Source organism: Lolium rigidum, chromosome 3 (assembly GCF_022539505.1).
Source record: "Lolium rigidum isolate FL_2022 chromosome 3, APGP_CSIRO_Lrig_0.1, whole genome shotgun sequence".
Lineage (NCBI taxonomy): Eukaryota > Viridiplantae > Streptophyta > Magnoliopsida > Poales > Poaceae > Lolium > Lolium rigidum.
This window is the reverse complement of record NC_061510.1, coordinates 74,357,702-74,384,152: the sequence shown is the minus strand read 5'-3', so window position 1 is coordinate 74,384,152 and position 26,451 is coordinate 74,357,702. Positions and strand designations below refer to the sequence as shown.

Below are 26,451 nucleotides of genomic sequence, written 5' to 3'. Positions count from 1 at the left end.
CACCGCACCGGAACATCCCCGCCGGACTTCCCGGCCTACCCGAGCCCTCGCGATCCTCGTCATCCCGCTGCATGCCGGAGCCGCTTCATCGACGCCGTCATCAACCGGACCGGATCATCCCCGCCGTACCTCGAAACCATATGCTCATCCAGCCAGTCTACCGCAGTCGCTTCAGCCAGCGGTATCGCCCACCCAACCGGAGCCGCTCGCGGATCCGTCGTCCACCGCATCGTATCTTGCTCACCGACACCGCCGTGCATGAACCGGATCTGCTCCAGCGGCGCCGTGCATGATCTAAACTCTTCTCATCGTCGCTTTTCTATTGCTTGCCTCGCAAGTTCTTGTTTAATCTTGGGGGAACCTGTTTGTGCTAACGACGCGCCGTTACGTTTTTGCAGTATGAGATGAGTAACCATGAAGTGTAATGGCCGTCTCTCCAACCCCAAGTAGCACATGTAGCGTACTTCATCACCGGATCTATCAACCCGTGAAGACTCTCGACTCGCGAGTGCTTCTCCTAATGTAAGTCCCTTGTTTTAGCGCCATGTTCGGGTTCGGATGCTTGTTTGTCCGAAGCTCTTTTAGTTCATTCCTAGCTATGACCGTAACACGTTGCTATTTTCTACTTCATTGCTAACTTTAAGCGATTGAACATTTTGGTTTGCATTCCTGCTCTGTAGATGTAGCCATCATAACTTCTATCTTGCTCAGTCGTTGTTACAAAAATTATAGTAGGTATTATAGTAACATCCTGCTATTATTTAGTTCATGGCCAATTTTAAGTAATTGCACATGTTGGTTCGCATTCCTCGCTCTATAGCTTTTGTCATCGTAACTTCTATATTTGGTTTACATTCCCTGCTTCCGTAGATCTAGCCATCATAACTTTATCTTGCTCAGTCGTTGTTACAAAAATTATGGCCCGCTACTATGTTGTTTGTGCCAATTTTTTACTACATGAACATGTTGGCTTGCATTCCCTGTACTACAGGTGATGCCATTGTTTTGTATCTAGTTCATTGTAAGCTAACAAAGTAAGGACTTAGTTTGGCATGCTATCACTCTGCTATCTAGCCTGTAGTACAAATAAACTTGTCATACTACTAGATAATAATTTTGCGTGCCATCTTGTTCTTCAAAAGCTGCATTATTGACTTGTTTCTCTGACTTGGCATGACGCTCACATATGGAAAGATGAACATATTGGTTTGCATTCCCTCTTATACAAGTTCACGCGATGATCCCACTATATTCTGTATCTGGTCCATCCTAAGCTCCAGCATTAACTATCCTCTATGTGTTGCTCATTACAAGTTTATATCCCGAAACATCTTGATTTGCATCCCCTTTACTATAAGTTCAGGAGTATTATTTAGTTCACGGCCAAAATGAAGTAATTGCACTTGGCACATGTTGGTTCACATTCCCTCCTCTTTAGCTTTTGCCATCGTAACTTCTATTTTTGGTTTACATTCCCTGCTTTGTAGATGTAGCCATCATAACTTCATCTTGCTCAGTCGTTGTTACAAAATTTATAGCCTTGCTACTATGTTGTTCATGCCAATTTTGTACTCCCCGAACATGTTGGTTTGCATGGGACTCGACGAGTAGTAAGTCACTCGTTTCATTGTAACATGCTCTGTTATATTGGTCGTTGGTATGCGGCATGCACTCTTTGTTTGCTTATTGTGCGCATTACAATGATCTTGTTATAACGACAAAATGATGAGTTCCAAATTCTTTGGCAAACAATATTGCTGTGTCTTTGCGTTTCCATTGTTGCTGTCTTAACTTGTAATGTCTTTGTTTCAGATATAGGTGCTGCATGGACAACTTAAAAGATTGCCGGATCGCTTCATTGTATTGCTAGGTTTAATTACCATTCAATTTCTCTCGGTTCTGTAATATTTTTTCAAAGCCTTGCAATCGATGTAATATTTAGTTAGTTTTTATAGTTCTTTCGCGCATTTTTTCTTTGGTGCTTGTGGTAAGTGAGGCTATCCGACGTAAATCAATGTCGCGTAAATATTCTCGATATCTAAATCACGAATTCTCATCCCTTAAACGGCCCAATTAAGCGAAATCACATACGTGCCGGCCCGCAAAATCCTAAAGCGCCTTTTACGCCGAGCATATAAACAACGAACTAAACAGTCGGCCCACCTACTTATTGGGCCAGCCCATTTGATTTACTGTGGGCCCCACACTCTAATTGGGTCGGCCCATTTGCTTTAAGGTGGACCCCACCCACTACTGGGCCGGCCCACTAACTAGTTGGGCCAGCCCAATTGCTTTTGTGGTGGACCCCACATACTAAATGGGCCGGCCCTTTAAGACGAAAGTGGGACCCACCAGTGTTTTTGGCCCGGCCCACTATCTTGTTGGGCCGACCCACTTGCTATATAGTGGACCCCACATACTAAATGGGCCGGCCCTTTAAGACGAAAGTGGGACCTACCAGTGTTTTTAGCCCGGCCCACTAGCGTGTTGGGCCGGCCCACTTGCTATATGGTGGACCCCACATACTAAATGGGCCGACCCTTTAGCAGGAAAGTGGGACCCACCAGAGTTTTTTGGCCCGGCCCACTATCTTGTTGGGCCGGCCCACTCGCTATATGGTGGACCCCACATACTAAATGGGCCAGCCCTTTAACTGGAAAGTGGGACCCACCTGTGTTTTTGGCCCGGCCCACTATCTTGTTGGGCCGGCCCACTTGCTATATGGTGGACCCCACATACTAAATGGGCCGGCCCTTTAACAGGAAAGTGGGACCCACCGGTGCTTTTGGCCCGCCCACCGGCTTGTTGGGCCAGCCCATTTGATCTAATGTGGACCCCACGTACTAAAGGGGCCGGCCGATAGCAGGAAAGTGGGACCCACATGCTAATTGGGCCGGCCCACTAACTTCTTGGGCCGGCCCGGTTGCTTTAATGTGGACCCCACTTTGTAAATGGGCCGGCCCGATACCAGAAAGTGGGTCCCACATGTCTTGTGGGCCGGCCCTTTGTCCTCGTTGACCTGGTCAAACGAGTGCATTCGGCCCGCCCACATGCTTAGTGGGCCGGCCCATTAAAGTTTTGACCAGATCAACCTTAGAGGTTAGGCCCAGCCCACGTAACTAATGGACCAGCCCAGCCTATATAGTTGACCGGTCAAACTAAGTCAGCTGGCCCGGCCCGCAAACTTAATGGGCCGGCCCGCTTAAGACGTGGCGGGCCTCGTGTGGGCCTACCATCTACCACGGGGTTTCAGCCGGTTAACGCCGTTAACCGCGGTTAACCGCGTCCGCCACGTGTCGGCTTGCATGACGTCGGCAGTCAACGGGCTCCCGAAACACTTGGGCAACGGTCCGATTTTCCGTGGCGGAAGGGCGCCCAAGCGCGACGGACCGAAAAAATCGTCGTAGGACTTTACCTGACGCAGTTTCCACAACAGAACCCATATCGTCGGGTTAGGCCCATAGGCGACGAAAAATACCCCTTAGCGGACGATTTTGAGACGTTGTCTATCAGAACTTTTCTTGTAGTGATATGAGAATAATAATTGTTGCCACATGCTTATGCATTAAAGAGGAGTCCATTATCTGTTGTCCATGTTGTCCCGGTATGGATGTCTAAGTTGAGAATAATCAAAAGCGAGAAATCCAAAATGCGAGCTTTCTCCTTAGACCTTTGTACAGTGCGGCATGGAGGTACCCCATTGTGACACTTGGTTAAAACATGTGTATAGCAATGATCCGAGTAGTCCAAGCTAATTAGGACAAGGTGCGGGCACTATTAGTATACTATGCATGAGACTTGCAACTTGTAAGATATAATTTACATAACTCATATGCTTTATTACCACCGTTGACAAAATTGTTTCATGTTTTCAAAATAAAAGCTCTAGCACAAATATAGCAATCGATGCTTTCCTCTTTGAAGGACCATTCTTTTACCTTTTATGTTGAGTCAGTTCACCTATCTCTCTCCACCTCAAGAAGAAAACACTTGTGTTAACCGTGCATTGATTCTTACATACTTGCTTATTGCACTTGTTATATTGCTTTGCATTGACAACTATCCATGAGATATACATGTTACAAGTTGAAAGCAACTGCTGAAACTTTATCTTCCGTTGTGTTGCTTCAATGTCTTTACTTTGAATTTATTGCTTTATGAGTAACTCTTATGCAAGACTTATTGATGCTTGTCTTGAAAGTACTATTCATGAAAAGTCTTTGCTATATGATTCAATTGTTTACTCATTGCATTAACATTGTTTTGAATCGCTGCATTCATCTCATATGCTTTACAATAGTATGATTAAGATTATGTTGGTAGCATGTCACCTCAGAAATTATCTTTTATCGTTTACCTACTCGAGGACGAGTAGGAACTAAGCTTGGGGATGCCGATATGTCTCCAACGTATCTATAACTTCGATGTTCCATGCTTGTTTTATGACAATACCAACATGTTTTGTTCACACTTTATATCATTTTTATGTGTTTTTCGGAACTAACCTATTGACGAGATGCCGAAAGGCCAGCTTGCTGTTTTCTGCTGTTTTTGGTTTCAGAAATCCTAGTAAAGAAATATTTTCGAATCGGACGAAATAAAGACCGAAGGGCTTATAATTCCCGGAAGCTCCGGAGCACCGGAGAAGAGTCGAGAGGGTGCCAGGGGGGCCCCAAACCACAGGGCGGCGCGGCCCAATGGGGGGGGGCGCGCCCCCCTATGGTGTGGTCACCCCGTGGCCCCTCCGACTCCGACTCTCGGCCTATTTAATCGTCCCTGACCTAAAAACATCGACAGAAAGGACGGAAAACAGAGAAAACCATCCAGAGCCGCCGCCATCGCGAAAGTCCAATTCGGGGGACAGAACCTCTCGCTCCGGCACCTCGCCGGGACGGGGAATTGCCCCCGGAGCCATCTCCACCGCCGTCTTCACCGCCATCTTCACCGCCATCGCTGCCTCCATGATGAGGAGGGAGTAATCCACCCCTCGGGCTGAGGGCTCCGCTGTAGCTATGTGGTTCATCTCTCTCTATGTGATCTAGTTGAATATCATCTATGTGCTACTCTAGTGATGTTATCAAAGTAGTTTTATTCCTCCCTGCACGGTGTAATGGTGACGAGTGTGTGCATCCGTGTTAGTACTTGGCGTAGGCTATGATTGTAATCTCTTGTGGATTATGAAGTTAACTATTGCTATGATAGTATTGATATGATCTATGCCTCCTTCATGGTATGATGGTGACAGTGTGCATGCTATGTTAGTTCTTGGTGTAATTGTGTTGATCTATCTTACACTCTAAGGTTATTTAAATATGAACATTGAATTGTGGAGCTTGTTAACTCCGGCATTGAGGGTTCGTGTAATCCTACGCAATGTGTTCATCATCCAACAAAAGAGTGTAGAGTAGCCCTATTATATGATCATTGTTGAGAGTGTCCACTAGTGAAAGCAGGATCCCTAGGCCTTGCTTCCAAGCATCGAATCTCCGTTTGTTTATCGTTTTGTTACATGTTTACTCGCTGCCATATTTCATTCAGATTACTATTACCACTCATATCCATCCATATTACTTGTATTTCACTATCTCTTCGCCGAACTAGTGCACCTATACATTTGACAAGTGTATTAGGTGTGTTGGGGACACAAGAGACTTCTTGCTTTGTGGTTGCAGGGTTGCTTGAGAGGGATATCTTTGACCTCTTCCTCCCTGAGTTCGATAAACCTTGGGTGATCCACTTAAGGGAAACTTGCTGCTGTTCTACAAACCTCTGCTCTTGGAGGCCCAACACTGTCTACAAGAATAGAAGCACCCGTAGACATCAAGCTCCAAGGGAGATCGGAGGAGGACATGATCGCTGGATTCTGGGTCTGAGGAGGCGATGAGAGGCGAAGGACAGTCGTGGTGAACGGGAATTATAATCCTCACCAAAACCGAGGCTAGAGATTTCCTGTCCGGTTTTACATAGTTGTGGGGATTATTTACTCCGGTTTTGACTTGAGGAGTTGTTTGTTTATTTTGTGAAATTTATGGGGTTATGTATATTTCTGCTGTTAACTTACCTCTTCAACTTTGTTTGTTAGGTGGGGACACCGGAGCACATCTCTCATTGCACACGCTAGCCCCACGAAAAAATTGGTTGCCTATTACTCCGTATTGGATTATCGTCTATGTTTGGTTTGTTGCTAAAATTTTAGCTGCTAATGGATGTCCCACCATTTCTCTCATAGAATGTTACCAAATTGGTCAAGTGTGAGGGAGAATTCCTTGGCCAAAAAATTGGCCAGCCAATTCTTGCCAACATTTGACAGACCAAGGTAGGGCACACACCACACATGACTCGAGGGCATGAGAGCATCGTGAAAACTGAACAAATAAATTATCACCATCACCACTAATCACCATCACCATCACCACTAATATAAAAAGGGAGTCCGTCGGATTCGGACCATCGTGGCCATACGTGCATCTAAATCTAACATCTTAGATTCTCCAAATGATGTATAATGTGCCAATTAACAGATCACCTTGGGGACCGGAAAACTACTTTGTAATCTCCTATCCACTAATCCCGCGCAATTAGTCCTCACCTTGCCGGCGTCTCTGTCCGCGTACCATTCTAGCAGGAGATGATCCAAATCCGTTATGAAGATGTTGTTCAGTAGAGGAACACATGTGTTCCTTGTCCGATCCATAATTCTGAAAGTCGGATTGCTTCGTCATGTAAGAGATGGACTTTCCCTTCAGGTTTGTTAATCTTCGTTATTTGAACTTTACCATATTGGTGTTCGGAACTTGGGATGATGCAAGTTGAGGAGGTTTTTGCTCATGCTTGAGATTATATTTTGTTGATTTTGGAAGAGGAACCAAATGAGAGTAGTCCTTCAAATTTTGGAACCACGAGAAAGAAAAAGATGTGCTTTCTAAACCATTTTTGTTGTTTGAGGATTTTTTTGATACAAATACAGTAGGAAAAAATTCCTAATGTGTCATTTTCATTTTATATAATCAGGGTAGTTTATTATATATCATCAGTCTATGATTTTTTTTGTTTGAGGGCTTTATGTAATTTTTTTCTCACTCAATCTTGAGGTGGTTTTCCTTCATTTTCTTAAGTGCATGTTGATAAACTGGATATGAGCTTGCTCATACGAACATTGTAAGAGCATCTATATTTCCCCGATCTGTAAAAGAGCAGCTTGTTTACGGTTTTGGGCGAAAAAAGTGCTAGAAGAGACCCTCAAATTTTTGAAAAATCGTAATTTTTTTAGGGGGTCGGTAAACACACCCTCCAAACCCATAGAAGAGCGGTTTCGAGCACCGATGCAGGGGTAGATCCTCATCACTGTGATTCCTTGGCACGGAGGACACCTTCTCCACGGTAATCATTTCACGTGTCCAAATTTCTTTCACTTGCTTCCAAATGCCTTGCATATTATTGCTAACAATGTGTATTGACGTGTAGGAAAAAAATCAAAGGTTGAAGCAAGCATTGCATCAACTTCATCTCCTAAGACACCAACTAAGCAAGGTACTCAACTTGGTAATCCTACAAATCCAATGACAAGGCAGAGGGCTGCAGCTATTGCAATTGTTCACCTCCAAGTACATCTACAAGGAGTAAAAGTTCCGGTCCTAACCCTCTTCGACAAGTTTAGTGCATTTGGTTGTGAGAACCATTCTCTTATGGCTGTGATAATCATGAGAACCATGCTCTTATCGTTGTGATAATCATGAGAACCATAATCTTTTGTGTAATAGGTAGTGGTCTGAATCATAATGTGTTTCTGCTAGTTTTTGTTGGTGCTATCTTATTCTCAACCATGTGTATAGTTGATATTGCTGAAATGTAGTCAAAATGACTTGAAATGATGTTAAAATGTTGTTGCAATGTTGTCAAGTTATGATGAATGTTGTCAAGTTGTGTTGAAATTTTGTCAAAGTGAGGGGAGATAGTGTTGTATTGTTTTCTCTTGATTTGTTGTTAAAATGTTCTGAAGAGATAAGGACGTATATGTGTTTCTTCGACCATGGTAGTCTCAGTTAGCCACTAGTGGTATTTTGGCTAAAAAAAAAAGCTGAAATGAGTGTTATTTTGGGAAGTTGATTTTTACTAAGGACAGTGCTGGGCGTCCCCCGGGGGATTTGATTTCCCAGCCCCCGGGTTCCCATGCTGACACGTGTCCTTTTTGCTGCCGGGTAGCAAAAAAATCTCGATTTTGCTTCAGTGTAGCAAAAAACGGTTCACCCATAAAATAAAACAAAAAAGGTTGAGCTTGCCGGACACACACCGGAGACTCGCCGGAGACATCGCCGGAAAGCTTGTAGCAAACAAAATATGCTATTGTAGCGAAAAAAGATATCGTCGGAGACATCAAGGGGGAACTCGTCGGAGAACTCACCGGACATCTCGCCATATACCCCATAGCAAACATATTGTGCACATGTAGCAAAACCGCAAATAAATTGTAGAAAATTTGTTTATTCATATGTTGCAAATCCTATAAAACATCAACGAAGACCTCGCCTGTAGCAGACAAATAGCGCCGTCTGATGTTCCAGGCTTGCAGCAACTCCATCCGCCCAAGATTGCAAAACCAAAAACCGCTAGTAGCAACGCCCTACGCCTAGGGTAGCAAAGTAGGCCTCCGCCGGTAGCAAAAATTTTCCCTCCCCGGTAGCAATGCCGGAGACCTCGAATAGCAAAACCGGTATCCGCAGGTAGCAACAACACGAGCCTAAAGCAGACAAAACTCCTAACGAATCGAGGAGTACCACCTTGTTAGCAAAACTCCTTCCGCCCCGACTTGTAGCACCGACGTGCCACCTTGTCGGCAGCGTGCACTATTGCAGCACCACCATGCACCGCCGGTAGCAACACCGGCCTACCCTCGGCAAGCACCTCGCCACACCACCGGCAGGAGATGGTCGAGGAAGGAGCTAGGTGTCACCGACATCGGACGGAGGTGGGGACGGCCGGAGCCGCGCGGTGAGGTCGGACCTCCCCACGACATGGACGCGGAGAAGGGCGGCGACTTCCACGCGGCGATGTGGGCGAGCTCCGGTCTCGGCCCTCCTCGCACGGGGGTTCCGCCTCGGCTCCCTCGCCGGCCGCGCCCTCCGCTCCCCGCTCCCGGCCTCGCGCCGCCGCTCCCCCGCAGCCCTCCTCCTCGCGCCGTAGCCGGCGCGTGCGCGCCTTCGTCGGCGTCGAGACCGTCGAGGGCGCGGGGATTGGTGGTCGCCGGACCCGAGGCGGCTCACGGCGGGCCTCCGTCGCCGTCGAGACCGTCGAGGGCGCGGGGATTGGTGGTCGCCGGACCTGAGGAGGCTCACGGCGGGCCTCCGTCGCCGTCGAGACCGCGGAGGGCGCGGGGATTGGTGGTCGCCGGATCTGAGGTGTCTCACGAGCACGGGATGGGAGGGAGAAGTGAGGAGCGGCCGCCGGGAGAGAGACGAGGGGATAAGGTCGTGGTGGGGGGCCCACCGATAACGTGTCTTGCTGGGACAACAGCGCGTGCGCGTGCGATGGCTTTCATCCGACGGCCACGGAGCCGGAGGTTGCGGAGCGTCTTATCCCCCGGGGGATTAGATCATTTTCCTTTTACTAATGATGCAATGATATTTTGGCACGGTTTTCACTAGTGGCTATTCTCTCTTTCAGACCCATTCTGAATTCTGAAAGCAAAGAGGCGCGCCGCTTCTGCGTCTCACCCGCCAACCACCGCCACGGCCACCACCTCCCCCTACGCTCTCTCGCCGCTACACGCCGCCGACCACCACCTCCCCCTCCGCTCTCTCTCCCCTGCACGCCGCCGACCACCGCGATGGACGTAAGAGCTCGCCACCATCGATATCCCGCCTTCTCCTCTTACCATTGCGCAGATTTTTTTCCCGTTGCTTCGCTGCTTCCTGCTTCTCTGGCTTCTCTGGCTTCGACTCCCGTTGCAGGTGGGTTACTCCGGTTTCGACTCCGACCCCAACCATGTCGATCCGGACCGCGTCTTCGCGCTCGTCGCCAGCCGCAGGCCGGGCGACCTCGCCGGCTACCTGGCCTCCATCCCCGGAGCACCCGAGGACGCGCACTGCCGCCTGGCTAACTCCGCGGGATTAGCTCTCCTCGACCCGACGCTAAGGTGCGGTTCTCTTACCATCTTGATCAACCGGATTCCTTGCTGTTCCTCTAATTCTTGCGCTGCTTCTGATTCTTGCCATCCCTGCTATGATTCATTGCTGTTCCTCTTCTAATTTGTTGCGTTTTTGCTCTGATTCTTGCCATCCTTTTCTTCTTCTTCTCTTCCCCCAGATCCTCCTGGCCGCCGCAGCCCGACGAGGACTCGTGGATCCAGTATTTGGCGCAGTATGCTCGCACTCAGGCACTTATGAGCAGGTTGGTGCTTGAAATTTCTTACGGACCCATGCTCTTCTTGTTCTTATCTTGTTCCTCCCGTGCAACCCTGAACCTGCTCGATGTTTGTTCCATAAGAAATGTTCCCTTCTAGGGTTAATTCCTTTTTGTCTCCAGTGCAGATTTGTTTATGTTGGACCGGAAAAAAAATGTTTAGTATGGTGCGCCCCATTGGAATGAGTTATTGAGCACTTGGTTCTGTTAATTTGGGTTTAAAAGTTTGGTCAGCTTCGTGTTAAAAGGGACATCTGTTCTTGTATTGTTTTCCTGGAAGTTCTTTACGTTGGTAAGGCACAATTATATTGGGAAAGCATATTGGTTATTAAGTGGGAGAAATTGAAGTTCCAGGCTCTGATCCTCACTGCAAATTTCCTAGAGCAGATTAGTTTTTTCTTACAATTGTTGTATATTCGGTGAAACATTGGCCTGGAAGACCCAGCCCCAAGCTTATTTCCCAATTTATGCGAGTCAAATGGAAATGGGAAGTAAGATCAGAACTAGGGTTGATGGTTAGTGTTTTGGAAGGATAAAGATACTAGAGGAGTAAGGAAATGAAAGATCTTAAAGAAGACACCAAGAGAAATGAAGGTAACAATGGTTTGCTGGTAAAAGTATTTGAACCCATGATGTTGTTGGGTTATCATATATTGCATGGACGGGTGAGTTTTTTCACATCCAGCATCTCCTGTTTTGCAAGAAAACACAGTTTGCTTTGCTTCTAAAATGTCAGGCAGGCTGTTTGAACTACCTGACTGAATTAGTATTTGCGCTTAGCTCGATATGCATATAAATTATCTAATCTGTTGTATTGTTTGCAGACTATGTGCTCCTCACATGATTGGTAATCCATGTAATGCTGCTTCAGCTGCAGGTTTAGCACTTTAACCTTCAAAAAATCCCCTTTTAATGTTAACCATTTCATTGAATGTCATTTATGGATTTTTCTGATGGTTTGTTGTATTATGACTCATAGATGTTGTTTTGAACTTTACTATGCCGTTCTTTTCAATATTACACCCAACCCACCAATCTGTATTTGTTGTGAATATATGTCTGCATGAACAAGATGGTTGAGTTGAGGTTTATTGTTGGTACAATTGTGTTTATCCTAGATTGAAAATCCCTGGTGCATTTAGGTTTTTTGTGACAATATCTTTCAGTTAAGTTGTTAGGTCTCAACCTTTTGCCAACTACTAACAGAAAAGACTTTCAAAGAATGATAAGCAGGATGCTTGTAGAAACTAGAGTTATAAAATAGAAACTTGACACAACTTGCTTAGTTCACAAAGTATTCCGCAGTCAGTATACACCCATGGTAGATCTACTTGTTGAATAGGTTTCTGTCTGCTCCTCATCATGTATCTATCATTTACTTTTGTACTCCATTTAAATAGATGAAAGTAGAAAAATAAGTTTCCCACTGATCTGATTGAACTATCTTTAGTTTGCGGATTGTATGACAATCAACTTATCTATGGCGTACTTATATTCATCCCCTGCGCTATTTTTGAACAATACATCTGAGATCCAGATCAATTAATGATCTTTGCCATTCTTTCTCGGATCATTATATGCATTGACTCACTTCAAGTTCATGTGTTGGAAGGATGCCGGCAATTCACAAATTTGTAGTGATGGTATAGCTGACTGTTTTGTTTTACTTCGGTCTGAGCTGTATATTCCTGCTAATCATCAATGTCTAATGTGAGCAGGACTCGGGCTTGATCTGGTACTTGATCAATTATCTTCTTCTAACTTATGGGTTCCTGGCGCAGTGTTTCCTCCAGTCCCAGCAGACTCAAACGATGGTTAGTAAATCTGTAAATGCTTCCTGTTCTCTTACTATAAATTTTTGAAACTTTAATAGTGTTTATTTACACTAATCATCCTGTGGCATGTGATGCATTGCTCATACATGCTACAAGGTTTAACCAGTTATCCGCTTCTGGCACAAGTGTTCCTGCTGCAACATTTAATCAGAGATCTACTTTTATCTGAGGAATTGATGATTCAGCATATGATCCATTGCAGGATAATTCTACTTTTGGCTAGTAATGTTTCCTGTTTGCTTGCCCACGTATAAATGTTTGTTACTTTCTGATTCCACATCTACTTGGCATGCAAATTCACATAAAAAAACAAAATCCTGATGCCTTGTAAGCTTTGCCTGCTAAATTAAAACTAGCGCTGACAACTTTACTTCAGAAAGCCACAAGTCTACTGTCTTGGTATTAATATATTATTTGTAGCACAATCCAATCTACTTTTCAAATATATGTAGATACCTAGTTGCCACTGAATTACTTTATATAACTATGGTATTACTATGTGGCATGCGCAATCCATACATACTATGATTAAATGTTCAAAGATGCATTTTATTTATCTTTTCTACGTACATATATGCATGATCAAGCAACAGCACCTTCTGCTGTTGTTTAGTGACAGTTCCTGTTTGCTTGCCCCACGTACGTCACTTTACATGTTTGTTAGTTTCTGATGTCACTTCTGCTTGGCATGCAAATTCACAATGCAAAATCAAAATCCTGATGGCTTGTAAGCTTTTCCTGTTAAATTAAAATTAGTGCTGACAACTTTCTTGCTTCTGACCATTGTATGCCAATAGTCTACTATCTTGATTTTGATGTATTCTTTATAGCAAAATCCAATCTAGTTTTCCCAAATATATGTAAATACCTTGTTAGCCCTGAATTACTTTATTCAACTTTATGATTTTACTGTGCAGCATGTGATTATGTTGCATTTTTCTTTAGTTTTCTCATCTTTTTTACAGGAATTCTTTACTTTTCTCTTGCTATGTTCTTTTAGTGTTTCAGTATTTCAGTCATGAGATTGTTTTATCTAACATTGTATTTGATGTTTTTGTAGAAACAGCTTTTGCGCAACTATCTCTGAATCAATCTGGAAGTGGAACTGAGGAAGTCGCTCCATATGAGTTGATGCAGCAAATGGTGCCTCTACAGGAACTGGAGCAGAATAACCATGATCAACCTGGATCACTGGCGTCACCGAACTTGGTGATTTGCCACAGCGACATGCCCGTGGCCACCGTCCTCCAAGGCAATGGGTCACCCAGGAGTAGTGGCACGAGCAGCGCTACTCCTCTTGCTACTCAGGCTTCACATCATGTATGAATCCGTCCTTCGCACATATAATTCTTGATTTATGTGAAAGCTCACTCGATCGTATGAGTTTAGCACTGCTCTGATCATACTATTGATATCAATAAATTTCTTATTTACAACTTGACAATCTGTTCGATCTCAATGACTTCACATCAGAATACCAGGTCTGTGGCTATAAGCAACAGTAGTACTCCCCCTAAATATCTGTCGTAGATTTAGGAAAAATATAGGCTAAAATGTTTCTAGATTCATTGAGCCTGCGATAAGTATTTTGAGCCAGAGGAAGTAGGAGATTTAGTTGTGTAGGAGAATTATTTGAAAACTGTGGGCCTGTGATTTAGGTATAGGAGAATAGTTTGCAGGTCTTTTCTCCATGTTTAGCATGTCCTTTGAAACAGCTTGCATTATTTTTCATTTCAATCCATGTGCATATTCAATTGTCCAGTCGGCATGTGCTTCATACATTTGTAACTCAATTAGGGGACTTCGGTATGCTCTGTGGAGGATGCTCATGCTCCGAGTGATACCACAGTCTTCACCATCCCACCACAGGTTCTGCACAAGCATCCCCGGGGGCACGGTCAAGCAGTTGTGGAAGACCGGGATAAGGAGAAGGAGGTCCATCAGGAGTTCAATATCGAACTTAAAAAGTGTGGAGCTCACCAAATCATCTGCATGATGTGTTTCTTATCTGGTTATCACAAGAAAAATAAAACAAAGCTTAAAAAGATGCGAAAGGAAGAGGTAAGACCGCTTCCTTTTCTTCTTTAGTTGATATGTTTTACGTCTTCCTTTTCTTCTTTAGTTGATATGTTTTCATCCAGCCGACCATTCGTTAACATGTGCATTATTTCAGCTTAAAGATCACTGCAAAAGCTTCCATGGCGCTAGTGGCATCAAATGTGCAAAAAAAGGTTGCCAAGTGAGGGCTAGAAATCAAGGAGATATAGGAGCTCATGAGTTGTATTGTCATGGCATTTAGAGTGTACATTGATTCTTCCACAAGATCATGTTTTTAGATAGTTATTATGCCATGTGAAATCCGCTTGAATGTAATCATTTTGTAGTCTGTGGGGAATATTCTTTCGCATGTACTCTTAATCGAATAGAGTTACATGCAAGCATACCTCCCTTTGAACTAAGCGAGATAAATATCTTTCGTTATTACTCAAGAATTCCCCTATTGTTGCAAATAATATGTTATGAAAGCTTCTGGTTACTAGGAGTGTTTAAAAACGGTTTCAGGAAACCAGCAGGAAGCTACGTAGCTGAAGTACAACTGTACAAGTTCCCTTTTTCTTGAGGCAGTACAAGTTCCTTTGTTAATTGCAAACGGATGAAAATGGGCTACAATTTTCTCAGTGAACTCAAACCACTTTGAAGCATTACTGGTTTACATTGCGAGAACAAATGTCATTAGCCCAAGAAATAAAATGGTCATTTCTTTTAACAGGAAGGTATTAATTAAATTCCTGCATCCCAGTGGAGTAGTGACACAAAAAGGTTAACTAGTAGTAAGATGGCATGTTAAATTGGAAGAAGACTTGTAGTGAATGAGGTATGTCGTCAACTGGCAGCACGTAAAAGGTAGACATATCACACCTAATCTTGCGATGCTTGATTCATCTTTCTAGGATTCGGTATAACCCACGCAGGGGCTGGCCAGTTGGACCAAAGCTGAGGGGAAACAAGTTCCTCAGTACTGTTATTTTCAAAGTTGACAACTCTTATAAAACGGTGACAATTCTGTCTGAAAGCCAAGTACTCAGAATCATCAGTGAAGTAGATATGATTAGCCTTCAAATGGGGATATTGGTCAGCACAAAGACAGAGTGATGGGTTATGCCCAAGAAAAATCACATTCTCACCTAAACTGCTTATCGCTGCAAGCTTTTTTGCTGCCAAGTCCACTTTATACACTTTGATGATAACGGAACAGCGTGCATAATACTCGGCATCAAATTCAGGCTCTGAAAGATCACCATCGAATTCCGCTGAATCCAGAACCGTCCAAACTTGCAGCATATCACCGCATGGAGCTTGAACAATGTGTATTTCCTCAAAGATGTCATCCTTGACCTCATCTATAACAAGCTTTTGTGTTACTTACTGTAGGGCCACTGGTATCAAACTCGTGGATTGCTCCATCTGAAGTCGACACATAGAACATGTAATCCTTAACGATGCAATCTGAACAATGAATATGTGGTGGCAGCCAAGTCCACTTATCATCCCCAGCTCTTGCAAATGAGAGTTGGTGGTATGGTGTGTAGATGAGCACAACATAATAGTCTCCATTGGACGGATCTGATGACAGAAATGCCTTGTGGAAGAGACGGTCTCGCAGCTCGCCAAGATCATAGATTGAGGGCGAGTCATAAACCTCTTCTGCAGTGTACCATGAGAACTCGTACTTGTGAAGGACACCATCGTTATTGTGAACAGGTTTCACCTGCTCAATGGTGGTGACCGAAGGGAGGGGAATCTGGTCACCTGTAATGGGGTTGAGGAGATGCAGCTCGGACCTCTCGTCGGCGGTGATAATCCAGCCATGGCTGGAACCGATCACGTATCTACTACGAATAGGTGGGTCTGGGAGAGGCAATGTGTAAGACTTGTTCTCCGGGAGACTGTAGAGACCTGCAACGTTCTCACCGGCAGATTCACTAGTGTAGAGCAGGCATGGTGTCTGGGATTGTTTATACTTGCCAAGCTTGCGCAGGGTGGTGTATACGGATCGCCAGGAGGAGCAAACAGAACCAGCACGAACGAGGTCAGGGATCTAAAGGTGGCAAATATATCAATCAAGATATCGCGTGGTAAGCTACAGGCCTCCATAGGAGTAAAATCGGTTGTCCTTTTCTTTCTCGGAACTCGGAAGATGAAACACTTGTGCAGGAATACTTTAGTAGCTGCAATCTGGGATTGAAGACAAAGAAACCCAGAAAGCGTCCGACATAATACTCCTACTTATTATAGATCACCAGCCATGGCCAAACTCCGAACCCGACTAGTTGAGGCAAATCCGACTATCACCGGAAGTCCGGCACTTGATTAGTTGATTTTATCCGTATATAAAAGCAACTAGTATAAAATTTGCATCAGCAACTCTTATCTGCCACGTCTTGGCCTACGCCGGCTGCGGGATATTTGGGATCGATTTGGAAGGAGCTGACCAGAAATATCGGCGGTGGAGGTGGGAACGTGCGATATTAAGAGCATCTCACCGGTAGTCCCTAAATAGGCGCCAGTAGGAGGGTCGGTACCTCCGTTTGGGGGACGCCGGCACTGCATCCTCCATTTGGGGAAGCCGTTTCCACACCGGCGCCTCCCAAACGGTGGTCTCCATTTTTTTTTTACAATATTTTGAAACAATATATCGATCATATTTTATTCATACAATCACACAAATAGAATTAAATTATTCATACAATCAATCGGACAAATAGTACTTAAATTATTCATACAACCCAACAAACAAATAGTACTTAAATTATTCATATAACTCAACAAACAAATAGTACTTAAATTATTCATCCAGGTAAACAAATAGAAATAAAATCATGCATTGTTGGCTGCTCCTCTCCTCGCCCACAAATGCGCAGCTAGATCCACCTTCAGCTGTGCATGGACACCTGCATCTCGAATTTCATTGTGCATATGAAGAAAAGTAGTGAATTCTTGGGGCACATGCTCTACCTCAGCTAGTGGCCCTTGATAATCAAATGGATGATCATCCTGCACAGGTGTGTCGCGCTCGTTCTCAATGATCATGTTGTACATGATCACACAGGCGTTCATCACCTCCCACATCTGTGCCTCAGACCAAGTGAGAGCAGGGTACCTGACAATGGAGAAACGTTGTTGAAGCACCCCAAAAGCACACTCAACATCCTTGCGTGATGCCTGGCATGTTGCAAAATAGGCTTTCATCTCGTTTGATGGAGAGGGAATTGTCTCCACAAATGTAGCATACATCGGGTAGATACCATCAGCTAGATAGTACCCCTTGTTGTATGCGTGGCCGTTTACCTCAAAGTTCACGACAGGAACTTGTCCCTCAGCTAGCCTGGCAAACACCGGAGAGCGTTGCAGCACGTTGATATCATTGTTTGTTCCTGCCATGCCAAAAAATGCATGCCAAATCCAAAGCTCATGGTCTGCCACCGCCTCAAGAATGACACTGCACTCACCAGTATGGCCCTTGTAGATCTCCTGCCAAGCAAAAGGGCAATTCTTCCAGTCCCAATGCATACAGTCAATGCTTCCAAGCATCCAGGAAACACTCTTGCCGCATTCTTCTGCAGGATCCGAGCTGTATCATCTGCTCTTGGTGCTCTCAAATAGTCTTTGGCAAACACCGCAATGACGGCTCGGCAGAATCTGTAGAGACTCTCTGTGCATGTCGACTTAGCCATCGTAGTCTGGAGGAGCTCCGTATGCAAGACAGCGCATTGCAGCAGTGCACTTCTGAATTGAGGTGAAGCCCCACAAACCTGTGCAGTCTCTCTTGGCCATGAAGTACGTGTCGTACTTCCTGACGCCGTGGACAATCTTCAAGAACAGGTCCTTATTCATCCTAAACCGGCGCCGAAATTCCTTCGGCGTATGAGTCGTGTCATCATTGAAGTAGTCGGCGTCAAGCAGCATTGCGCCGGCTTCACGATGTCTGTTGATGTTCCTCCTCTTGCCTGGCTTGGAGCCGCCGCGCCGAGGCACGACGAAGAAAGGCTGGCGAACGCGCAGCATGTTCGTCAGAATCAGCTGCTGCTGTTGCCGCCGAACAGCCTGAGCGTTCTGCTCCTCCGTGAACAGCTGCACCATCATCTCGTCATCGCTGTCCATCGCGGCAATCGGACGAACACCTTGCGGGCGGGGCGATACTATCGCGGTGGCGGTGAGCTCTGTTCCGGGCGAAAGAGCGGCCGCCGGTCGAGGGGGTGGTGGCCGTGTCGATGGACGGCGGTTCCTAGACGGTCGGCGGTGTCTATTGCAAGCAGGGTGGGCGCGGCGGCGACGGTGGCGATCTAGAGGGGTGGGAGTCGGCTCGGCCGTGTGTAGGAGGTGGGAAAACGGTGTGTCTGGCTGCCAGACAGAGCCCACACTCGTTTTCAGACGCGCCGCGAGGTGCCGGCGCGCCCGATCCGCGCCCTTGGCGAAGGGGCCGGCACGGGGTTACCGACGATTCTATTGGGCTCCAAAATTGGCCGACGCGTTTGGGGCGCGCCGGTACGAGCCCATTTTCTCTGACGGCCTCCAAAATGCTATCTAAGCCGCTATCGGGAGCGTCGGTGGAGATGCTCTAACGGGGCTCCCCCAAATTTTTTTGAGAAACCTTCATGCGTACGGGCCATGTGATGGAACCAGAATCGGACGGCGTCGGATCCGTCATCCGTCCGATGTTTTGCTGATAGGTAGTACTCCATTTACCAGAAGATACTCGTCTCTTTCGTTTCTACTACACGTCCTCCACGCCGCATCGTGTCTCTCCTCTCCAGGTTGTGTAGTTGACTGGAGCTCAGATCGGAATTACCGCGCCGTGCTTTCAGCAGTCGAATCCAACCAAGCCCGTTGGACGCGCGCGCGAGGGCAATGGCGCCTCTGCAGCCTTCCGTCTCCGTACCACCTTCCATCACGACGTCTCCCTCTACGATCGGCGGCGGTGTCGGCGGCGCTGCCGTGACGCAGGGAGGCAATGACCTGGCGTCGGTAGAGCAGCTGGTGCTCGACCTCTGCGACCCCTTGCTGCGCGAGAATGCCCTCGTGGAGCTCTCTAAGGTATGGTCACGTACTGCACCTCTTCTAGGGTTCTAGCGCTTGCTCACCATTGTGGTAGAAATCAATCTGATCAGCACCGTACGTGGGCAGGACGCGCAAGAGCTTCGTTACAAGAACAATGTACTTGTGTATTTGTCTACAAATTACGTCCTAGCGCATACTACACATTAACGTGAACTGTAGCACCTTCTCCCTCGCCGGATAGGTGACACATAAGTTGAGTCAAAAAATCAATGCTTTAAAACTAACTAAGTATAATATGCATAATAAAATATGAAGATTTATAATATCAAAACCTCTATCAATAGAGAGACCATAAGATATACTTTTTTAGATGGAAAGCTCGAAATGTGTCTGGCTTTGAATTAACGAACCTATCAACCGGCTTATATGAATGCACACAAAACAACACATAGTTCTGCTGGTATCAACTACTGGTGCCTCAGCGAAAGCTAGGGCTGGTTGTCATTGTTCCCCTTCCTGAAGGCATCACCGTGAGGCCCATCTCACCATTTTTGTTGGATCACGTCTCTCCTTGTCAACTCCTGCCCATGGTGTCACAACGTGGTAGCAGCCTCGACACAAACGTCAGCAGGGTTTCTTTTTACATGGTATAGCTCCTTGTTTGGGCGATTGTTCGAGAGCCTAGTGGGGCTATCTCAGCTAGTGTCGCTCCATGGGAGATGTCGGTGCTTCAACCCAAAGCCCAGCCCATTGGCCATGGAGACACCAGATCCGAGCATGCTGCCTACCCCGGCGAGCACGCACCGGCCCCGGGACGCAACCCCGGAGAGCTGGCTAGAAAGTTGCCCCTGCAACATCGGAGTGTTGAAAGTGCCTTGAAAAAGTTAGAACGTTTCTGACACGAACATGCGAACGAGACGCCTGCCAGGGTCATGGTGGCATGGTGGAGAAAGGTGTCAACGGGGGCATCGTACTGCCGCCACTGACCACCCAAGGAGGATCTTGCAGATCCTGGCTAGGCCCGCCTAGCCCAGACCTAGCCCCCCCCCCCCCCCCGTTCCAGATCGGCCGCCACCCCTACGTGCAGCCTCAGCCGGCAGGCATAGGGGCAGCGAGGCGCCACCTCCGCGTCCGAGAGCTCCACCGCCCGCCACGGAAGGAGGTGCAACGGCCGGAGCCGGCACCGCCGAGCTTCACCACCATCAGGTCGAGCGTGCCCCGTCGGGTCCTAGGAGATCCACCATGTCAGCACTTTTCTTGTAGTTCCTCCTGAGGTGCGGGGAAGGGAGATCCACCACCGCCAGCACCGCACGGGCTTTGCCTAGCGGCAGGGGAGGGGAAGGAAGCAGGGGGGAGGTTTGGGCCACCCCGGTCTCCTCTGGGGGGACGGGAGCATGGTCTAAACCTCCCCAAGAGGCAAGTTCACTATATTAATAACCCATGTATTTATTCAATATTATAATTTATTGATTTTCTCTTCTACATTTTTGGTCAAACTTACAAATAATTGACTTTTTGAATGAATTTATATGCTTCCTATTTATGAACGGACGGAGCATCTTGTTTATGTTATCCATTAATTGTTGAGTTCCTGCGGTACGGCGCAAATTTACAAAAAAAAGAATAGATGCATTGCCGACATTACCTTTTATAAATTAAATGTTTGATTTTTGATTTTGCGAAGTTGCTTAGGTTTGGTGCACGGTTGTTGAACTGTGATATGCTGTGAAAGAACGTAGATATAATTTGATGAGTCAAATGATCAACAAGGAAAAACTGGTGTGAATGGATGATCATAATCCATCTCGATACGGGACACAACCTCTTAGTTGCCGAATTTGTATGATACGAGCGGAACACTTCAAAATAAATTTCTAAACAGCAAATTATTATGGTTATTTTGTAATCCCTCGGATCCATAATAAGTGTCGTGGTTTACTAAGGAGGTAGTACAAGTTTGAACTAAGACGTACCACAACACTCATATGGATTGGAGGGAGTAGGAAATGTATACTCCGTTCGATGAATTAATTGCATAAATCTTAGTTTATCATCTTCGAATTCAACAAGTTTTCATCAGTGGTTCTTTTGTGTTAATTAATTATGTAATAATGCTGAACTAAGCAATTTCAGATTAATAAAATATCAGTCATTGTATATGCTAAGGTATTATGTAAGGGAAAAAAAGATAAGTAAACATGCCTAAAATATCTTTTTCAGAAAAGAGAGATGTTTCAAGATATCTTGGCCCCGCTGTTATGGCACTCGTTTGGTACAATTGCTTCTCTACTACAGGTATGCATAAATCCATAGTCCTTTATGTTTATTCGCCTGCTTCTAAGTAGAGAGAAAATAGACTGGGGAGCTTTGAGCCTACTTTATTCTAGTGTTGTGGTTGTGTAACTGATGATATATCATGCATGCTTACCTAGTGTTTTTCAGCTAATCTTTGATCTTTCTCACTTGTTATATTTGTCAACATGAAATATGTACAGGAAATCGTGTCTATCTATGACGCACTTTCAACCCTAACTTTATCGCCAGGTGCATCAAACCGAGTCTGCAACGTGCTTGCACTTTTTCAGGTACACTTTATGTGAAAAAAAAACCTGATAAGAGCGGAACATTTTACTCCATTCTGTTTTAAGAATTTGAGGTTGCTTTATGTTACCCCCATTAGATGCTATCTTTGACGTCTAAACTGGTTTATGGGGGATGTGAAACTTATTGCAGTGTGTTGCATCGCACCCGGAGACCAGGACGTTGTTCTTAAATGGTAACCAGCGCGTCCTTTTGTTTATAGAAGTTTGGTATACATATATTTGTGATGTTTGTTAGAACTTGTTTGCTATATCCACTTACCCTCCTCCTTATTTATTAATTTCAGCTAACATTCCATGCTACTTATACCCCTTCTTGAATACCGAGAGCAAAACAAGACCCTTTGAGTACTTGCGGCTTACTAGCTTGGGTGTTATCGGTGCTCTTGTTAAGGTAACTATTAACTTATTTGACACGAAACCAACTGTATTACTTGATGTATGACCTGATTACAATGCAGGTCGATGATAGTAAAGTTATCAATTTTCTGCTGGAAACTGAAATAGTTCCTCGATGCTTGCGTTGCATGGAGGTGGGCAGTGAACTTTCAAAAACTGTACGTACCTAGCATCACAGTCCTCAACTACAATAGCACCATTTTCTCTGTGTTAAGATCTAGCAAAGGTGCACTTGTTTAATAATTAAAATCTGAAGATTTTGCGGAACGTTGCACTCCCAGTAGTTCACATTTTGTTTGGGTAAGGAATATAAGCTAGACCATCGAGTATCAAAGTATCTCCAAAAGATATTTTTTACACGCAGGTGGCCACCTTCATTGTCCAAAAGATTCTGCTTGACAATCTTGGACTGTGTTACATATGTGCCAAACCGGAGCGCTTGTTTGCTGTGGGCAGTCTTTTAGTATACATGGTACTTTCACACCCTGTTCAATCCTCTGCTCCCGCAAGGTTGCTCAAGCACATAATTCGGTGTTTCCACAGGTTATCTGACAATCCCAGGTAGTTACTGCTTTCATTTCTATGCTACGTACATAATGATTTTGCATCTTATATCTTCTCATGGAATTTAATCTGTTTTCCTTTCTCCATGTGTAGCGCTTGTGTGACGTTGCAAGCACTCCTCCCTGACGTTCTGAAAGATGGAACGGTCGACAGCTTTCTTGTGGTGAGTCGTGTTAACCCATCGGTCCTTACCATTTACTTATCATCGCAGAAGGATAAACCTGAAGTTTCTGTTAAATGTATATTTGCTGTGTTGTGACAAACACAGGATGATCCTTCAACAAGGCGCTGCCTCCAGCAACTGCTACATAAAGTTACAGTCGGAACCGTGGGAGGAGCTCCTCGGCCAGGCCTAGATCACATGAGTAGTAGGATATAAAGCAATTTAATTATTGCAGTTCACTGTAATAGTACCTTCTATATTGCGTGAGTTCCAAGTACGGAAAATATCTGTGCTGTCTTGAGGAAGGTAGTTTGGTGTGGTTCACCTTCCAAAACTATACAACCAACAATGAATGTATCATCATATTTTGAGAACACTCAATCTAAGTATGGTTCCGATCATTTTGCTCTCCTAGTATATCTTCTCTCCAACTTTGATGAATCTCCATCATGACTTTTAAGTCCCACCTTGGCACCCTTAAGCATAACCTTTGGTGAAAACAACAAAGGTAATGAAATTGGGTGTAGTTGCTATGTCAAATGATTCTTTTATTCATAATGTCATGTTTGTCAATAATTTGCACATATAACTTGTTACCCGTCAAGTAACTTTGTTGTTGCGGTTATAACTGCCGATTTATAGATGTTGATGTGACCATATAATTTTTTATTAGTACTAGATAGTGAATTATGTGCATGTATGATGAATTATGGCCTTCATGCGCTATTTTTTAAAAAATGCTGGCATATTTTCGGAGCTACCCTGACGGAGGAGGTTTTGAATGCTATAAATAATAAAAGTATACCAGAAGGATGGAATGACACTATCATCGTGTTAATACCAAAAGTTGAAGCTCCTGACAACATTACACAATTCAGACCTATAAATTTATGCAATGTGTTATACAAAGTAATATCTAAGATGCTGGCTTTCCGTTTAAAATTCATTCTGGATGAGATTATTTCTGAAGTTCAAAGTGCCTTTGTCCCTGATCGTTTAATTACTGATAATATCTTGTTGGCGTATGAATGCTTACATAAGATAAAAAATAAGAAGAAGGGAAAGGAGGGTCCGTGTGCGGTGAAACTAGACATGCATAAGGCATATGATCGTGTTGAATGGATTTTTCTGGAGCGTATGTTGATGAGATTGGGGTTTGAAAGGGACTTTGTTGATCTTCTTATGACATGTGTACAATCAGTGAAATACAAAGTCCGATATAATGATCAAGAAACAGAAGGGTTTATACCTAGTAGGGGCCTCCGACAGGGGGACCCTCTATCACCTTATTTATTCCTTATCTGTGCAGAAGGATTATCTAGTGCTCTGGCTCATGAAGAGGAGGTCCGTGGCATTGAAGGTGTTCGGGTGTGCAGAAATGCACCATCAGTTTCTCATTTACTATTTGCTGATGATTCCCTGATTCTTATGAAGGCTAACTTAGTTAATGCAACCTCATTGAGACAAGTTTTGGATCAATACTGTGCAAGTTCGGGACAATTGGTGAGCGAGGCAAAGTGTAGCATTTTCTTCAGCTCTAATGTTGAAGTAGAGGTAAAAGCCCAGTCTGTGAGGAACTTAATATTATGACTGAAGCTATATCGGATAAATATCTAGGCCTACCCGCTATGGTGGGGCTGGACCGTACTGATAGCTTTGCTTATCTGTTGGAAAGGATTATTGCAAGATTTCAAGGCTGGAAAGAGAGATTTTTATCTATGGGGGGAAAGGAAATCCTTATTAAAGCTATTATCCAAGCTATTCCAGTGTTCGCGATGGCTGTTTTTTAAATACCAAAACAACTATGCAAGGAGATGAATGATGCAATGGCTAACTTCTGGTGGGGAGATACAGATGATCAACGAAGGATGCATTGGTTTGCATGGTGGAGAATGTGTATACCAAAAAGAAAGGGATGTATGGGTTTCCGTGATCTTCATACTTTCAATATGGCCATGCTAGCTAAACAGAGTTGGAGACTAATTTCAAATCCAGATTCTCTTTGTGCAAAAGTTCTGAAGGCAAAGTATTACCCTCATTGTTCACTACTAAAAGCAAGACCAAAAAGAGGATCTTTGATACGTCCCCGACGTATCCATAATTTCTGTCGTTCCATGCTTGTTTTATGACAATACTTACATGTTTTGCTTGCACTTTATGATGATTTCATGCATTTTCCGGAACTAACCTATTAACAAGATGCCACAGTGCCAGCTTCCTGTTTTCTCGCTATTTTTGGTTCCGTAAAGGCTGTTCGGGCAATATTCTCGAATTCGACGAAACGAAGACCAAACCTCCTATTTTTCCCGGAAGCATCCGAACACCGAAGAAGAGTCTGAGAGGGGCCAGAGGGCCACCACACCATAAGGCGGCGCGGCCTGGCTCGGGCCCGCGCCGGCCTATGGTGGGGAGCCCCCGTGCACCCCCTCGCGCCGCCTCTTCGCCTATAAAACCCCTTTCGACCTAAAAACACCGTACCACTTGACGAAACTCCGTAAAGACTCCGTGGGCGCCGCCACCATCGCGAAACTCCAATCCGGGGGACGAAGTCTCTGTCCCGGCACCTCCGCCGGGATGGGGAAGTGCCCCCGAAGCCATCTCCATCAACGCCATCGCCTCCATCATGCTCCGTGAGTAGTTCCCCCATGGACTACGGGTTCTAGCTGTAGCTAGTTGGTATTCTCTCCCCCATGTACTTCAATACAATGATCTCATGAGCTGCCTTACATGATTGAGATTCATCTGATGTAATCGGTGTTGTGTTTGTCGGGATCCGATGGATTGTTACGTTATGATTGTCTATCTACAAAGTTTATGAAGTTATTGTTGCCGCAATCTTGTTGTGTTTAATGCTTGTCACTAGGGCCCGAGTGGCATGATCTTAGATTTGAGCTCTATACTTATTGCTTAGATTGTATCTACAAGTTGTATGCACATGTCACTGTCCGGAACCAATGGCCCCGAAGTGACAGAAATTGGGACAACCGGAGGGGATGGCGGTGATGTGAGGGACACATGTTTTCACGGAGTGTTAATGCTTTGCTCCGGTGCTCTATTAAAAGGAGTACCTTAATATCCAGTAGTTTCCCTTGAGGCCCGGCTGCCACCGGCTGGTAGGACAAAAGATGTTGTGCAAGTTTCTCATTGCGAGCACGTACGACTATTATTGGAAAACATGCCTAAATGATTAATGATCTTGATATTCTGTCTTAATGCTATTTCAATCCTTTCAATTGCCCGACTGTAATTTGTTCACCCAACCCTTGTTATTGGAGAGTTACCACTAGTGTAGATAGCTGGGAACCCCGGTCCATCTTTCATCATCATATACTCGTTCTACATGTCATTGGAAGTAGTATCAACTATTTTCTCGGTGCCATTGCTCTCATATTATCTGCTATCGCTCGCTGAGTTACTCGTTACTATCGCTCTC

At 45.0% G+C, this 26,451-nt stretch overlaps 2 protein-coding genes and 1 pseudogene across 6 annotated transcripts; 2 read left to right on the top strand and 1 right to left on the bottom strand.

The window, feature by feature from the left end:
* The first annotated feature begins 10,045 nt into the window (after nucleotides 1-10,045).
* Nucleotides 10,046-14,717, top strand: LOC124696861. Of its 5 annotated transcripts, none has more exons than XM_047229525.1 (8): nucleotides 10,046-10,132; nucleotides 10,303-10,386; nucleotides 10,527-11,063; nucleotides 11,223-11,275; nucleotides 12,117-12,212; nucleotides 13,294-13,553; nucleotides 14,031-14,294; nucleotides 14,407-14,717. In XM_047229525.1, the coding sequence occupies exons 3-8, from the start codon at nucleotides 11,056-11,058 to the stop codon at nucleotides 14,530-14,532; spliced, it is 807 nt and encodes a 268-aa protein (XP_047085481.1). In that variant the 5' UTR covers nucleotides 10,046-10,132; nucleotides 10,303-10,386; nucleotides 10,527-11,055; the 3' UTR covers nucleotides 14,533-14,717. The 5 variants fall into 5 exon arrangements, with proteins under 5 accessions (XP_047085481.1, XP_047085483.1, XP_047085484.1 ...); XM_047229527.1 differs by having other exon boundaries at nucleotides 10,522-10,992; XM_047229528.1 differs by having other exon boundaries at nucleotides 10,522-11,063; nucleotides 14,103-14,294.
* Nucleotides 14,718-15,152: 435 nt separating this feature from the next.
* On the bottom strand, nucleotides 15,153-16,388 carry LOC124695044 (annotated as a pseudogene).
* Nucleotides 16,389-19,142: 2,754 nt separating this feature from the next.
* Nucleotides 19,143-23,211, top strand: LOC124695043 (CCR4-NOT transcription complex subunit 9-like). Its single transcript, XM_047227940.1, has 8 exons — nucleotides 19,143-19,328; nucleotides 21,513-21,587; nucleotides 21,788-21,877; nucleotides 22,026-22,068; nucleotides 22,180-22,286; nucleotides 22,354-22,449; nucleotides 22,656-22,852; nucleotides 23,124-23,211. Exons 1-8 carry the CDS (start codon nucleotides 19,143-19,145, stop codon nucleotides 23,209-23,211), a joined length of 882 nt encoding a protein of 293 aa, XP_047083896.1.
* Nucleotides 23,212-26,451: the final 3,240 nt, after the last annotated feature.

Bases quoted from the DNA above. Each gene is read 5' to 3' on its own strand.
- LOC124696861 (XM_047229525.1), top strand. The intron at 11,276-12,116 runs GTTTAGCACTTT...TAATGTGAGCAG, and splicing joins TAATGCTGCTTCAGCTGCAG to GACTCGGGCTTGATCTGGTA. The intron at 12,213-13,293 runs GTTAGTAAATCT...ATGTTTTTGTAG, and splicing joins CCCAGCAGACTCAAACGATG to AAACAGCTTTTGCGCAACTA.
- LOC124695043 (XM_047227940.1), top strand. From the start codon at position 19,143: ATGGCGCCTCTGCAGCCTTCCGTCTCCGTACCACCTTCCATCACGACG. The intron at 21,878-22,025 runs GTACACTTTATG...AACTTATTGCAG, and splicing joins ACGTGCTTGCACTTTTTCAG to TGTGTTGCATCGCACCCGGA. The intron at 22,287-22,353 runs GTAACTATTAAC...ATTACAATGCAG, and splicing joins TTATCGGTGCTCTTGTTAAG to GTCGATGATAGTAAAGTTAT.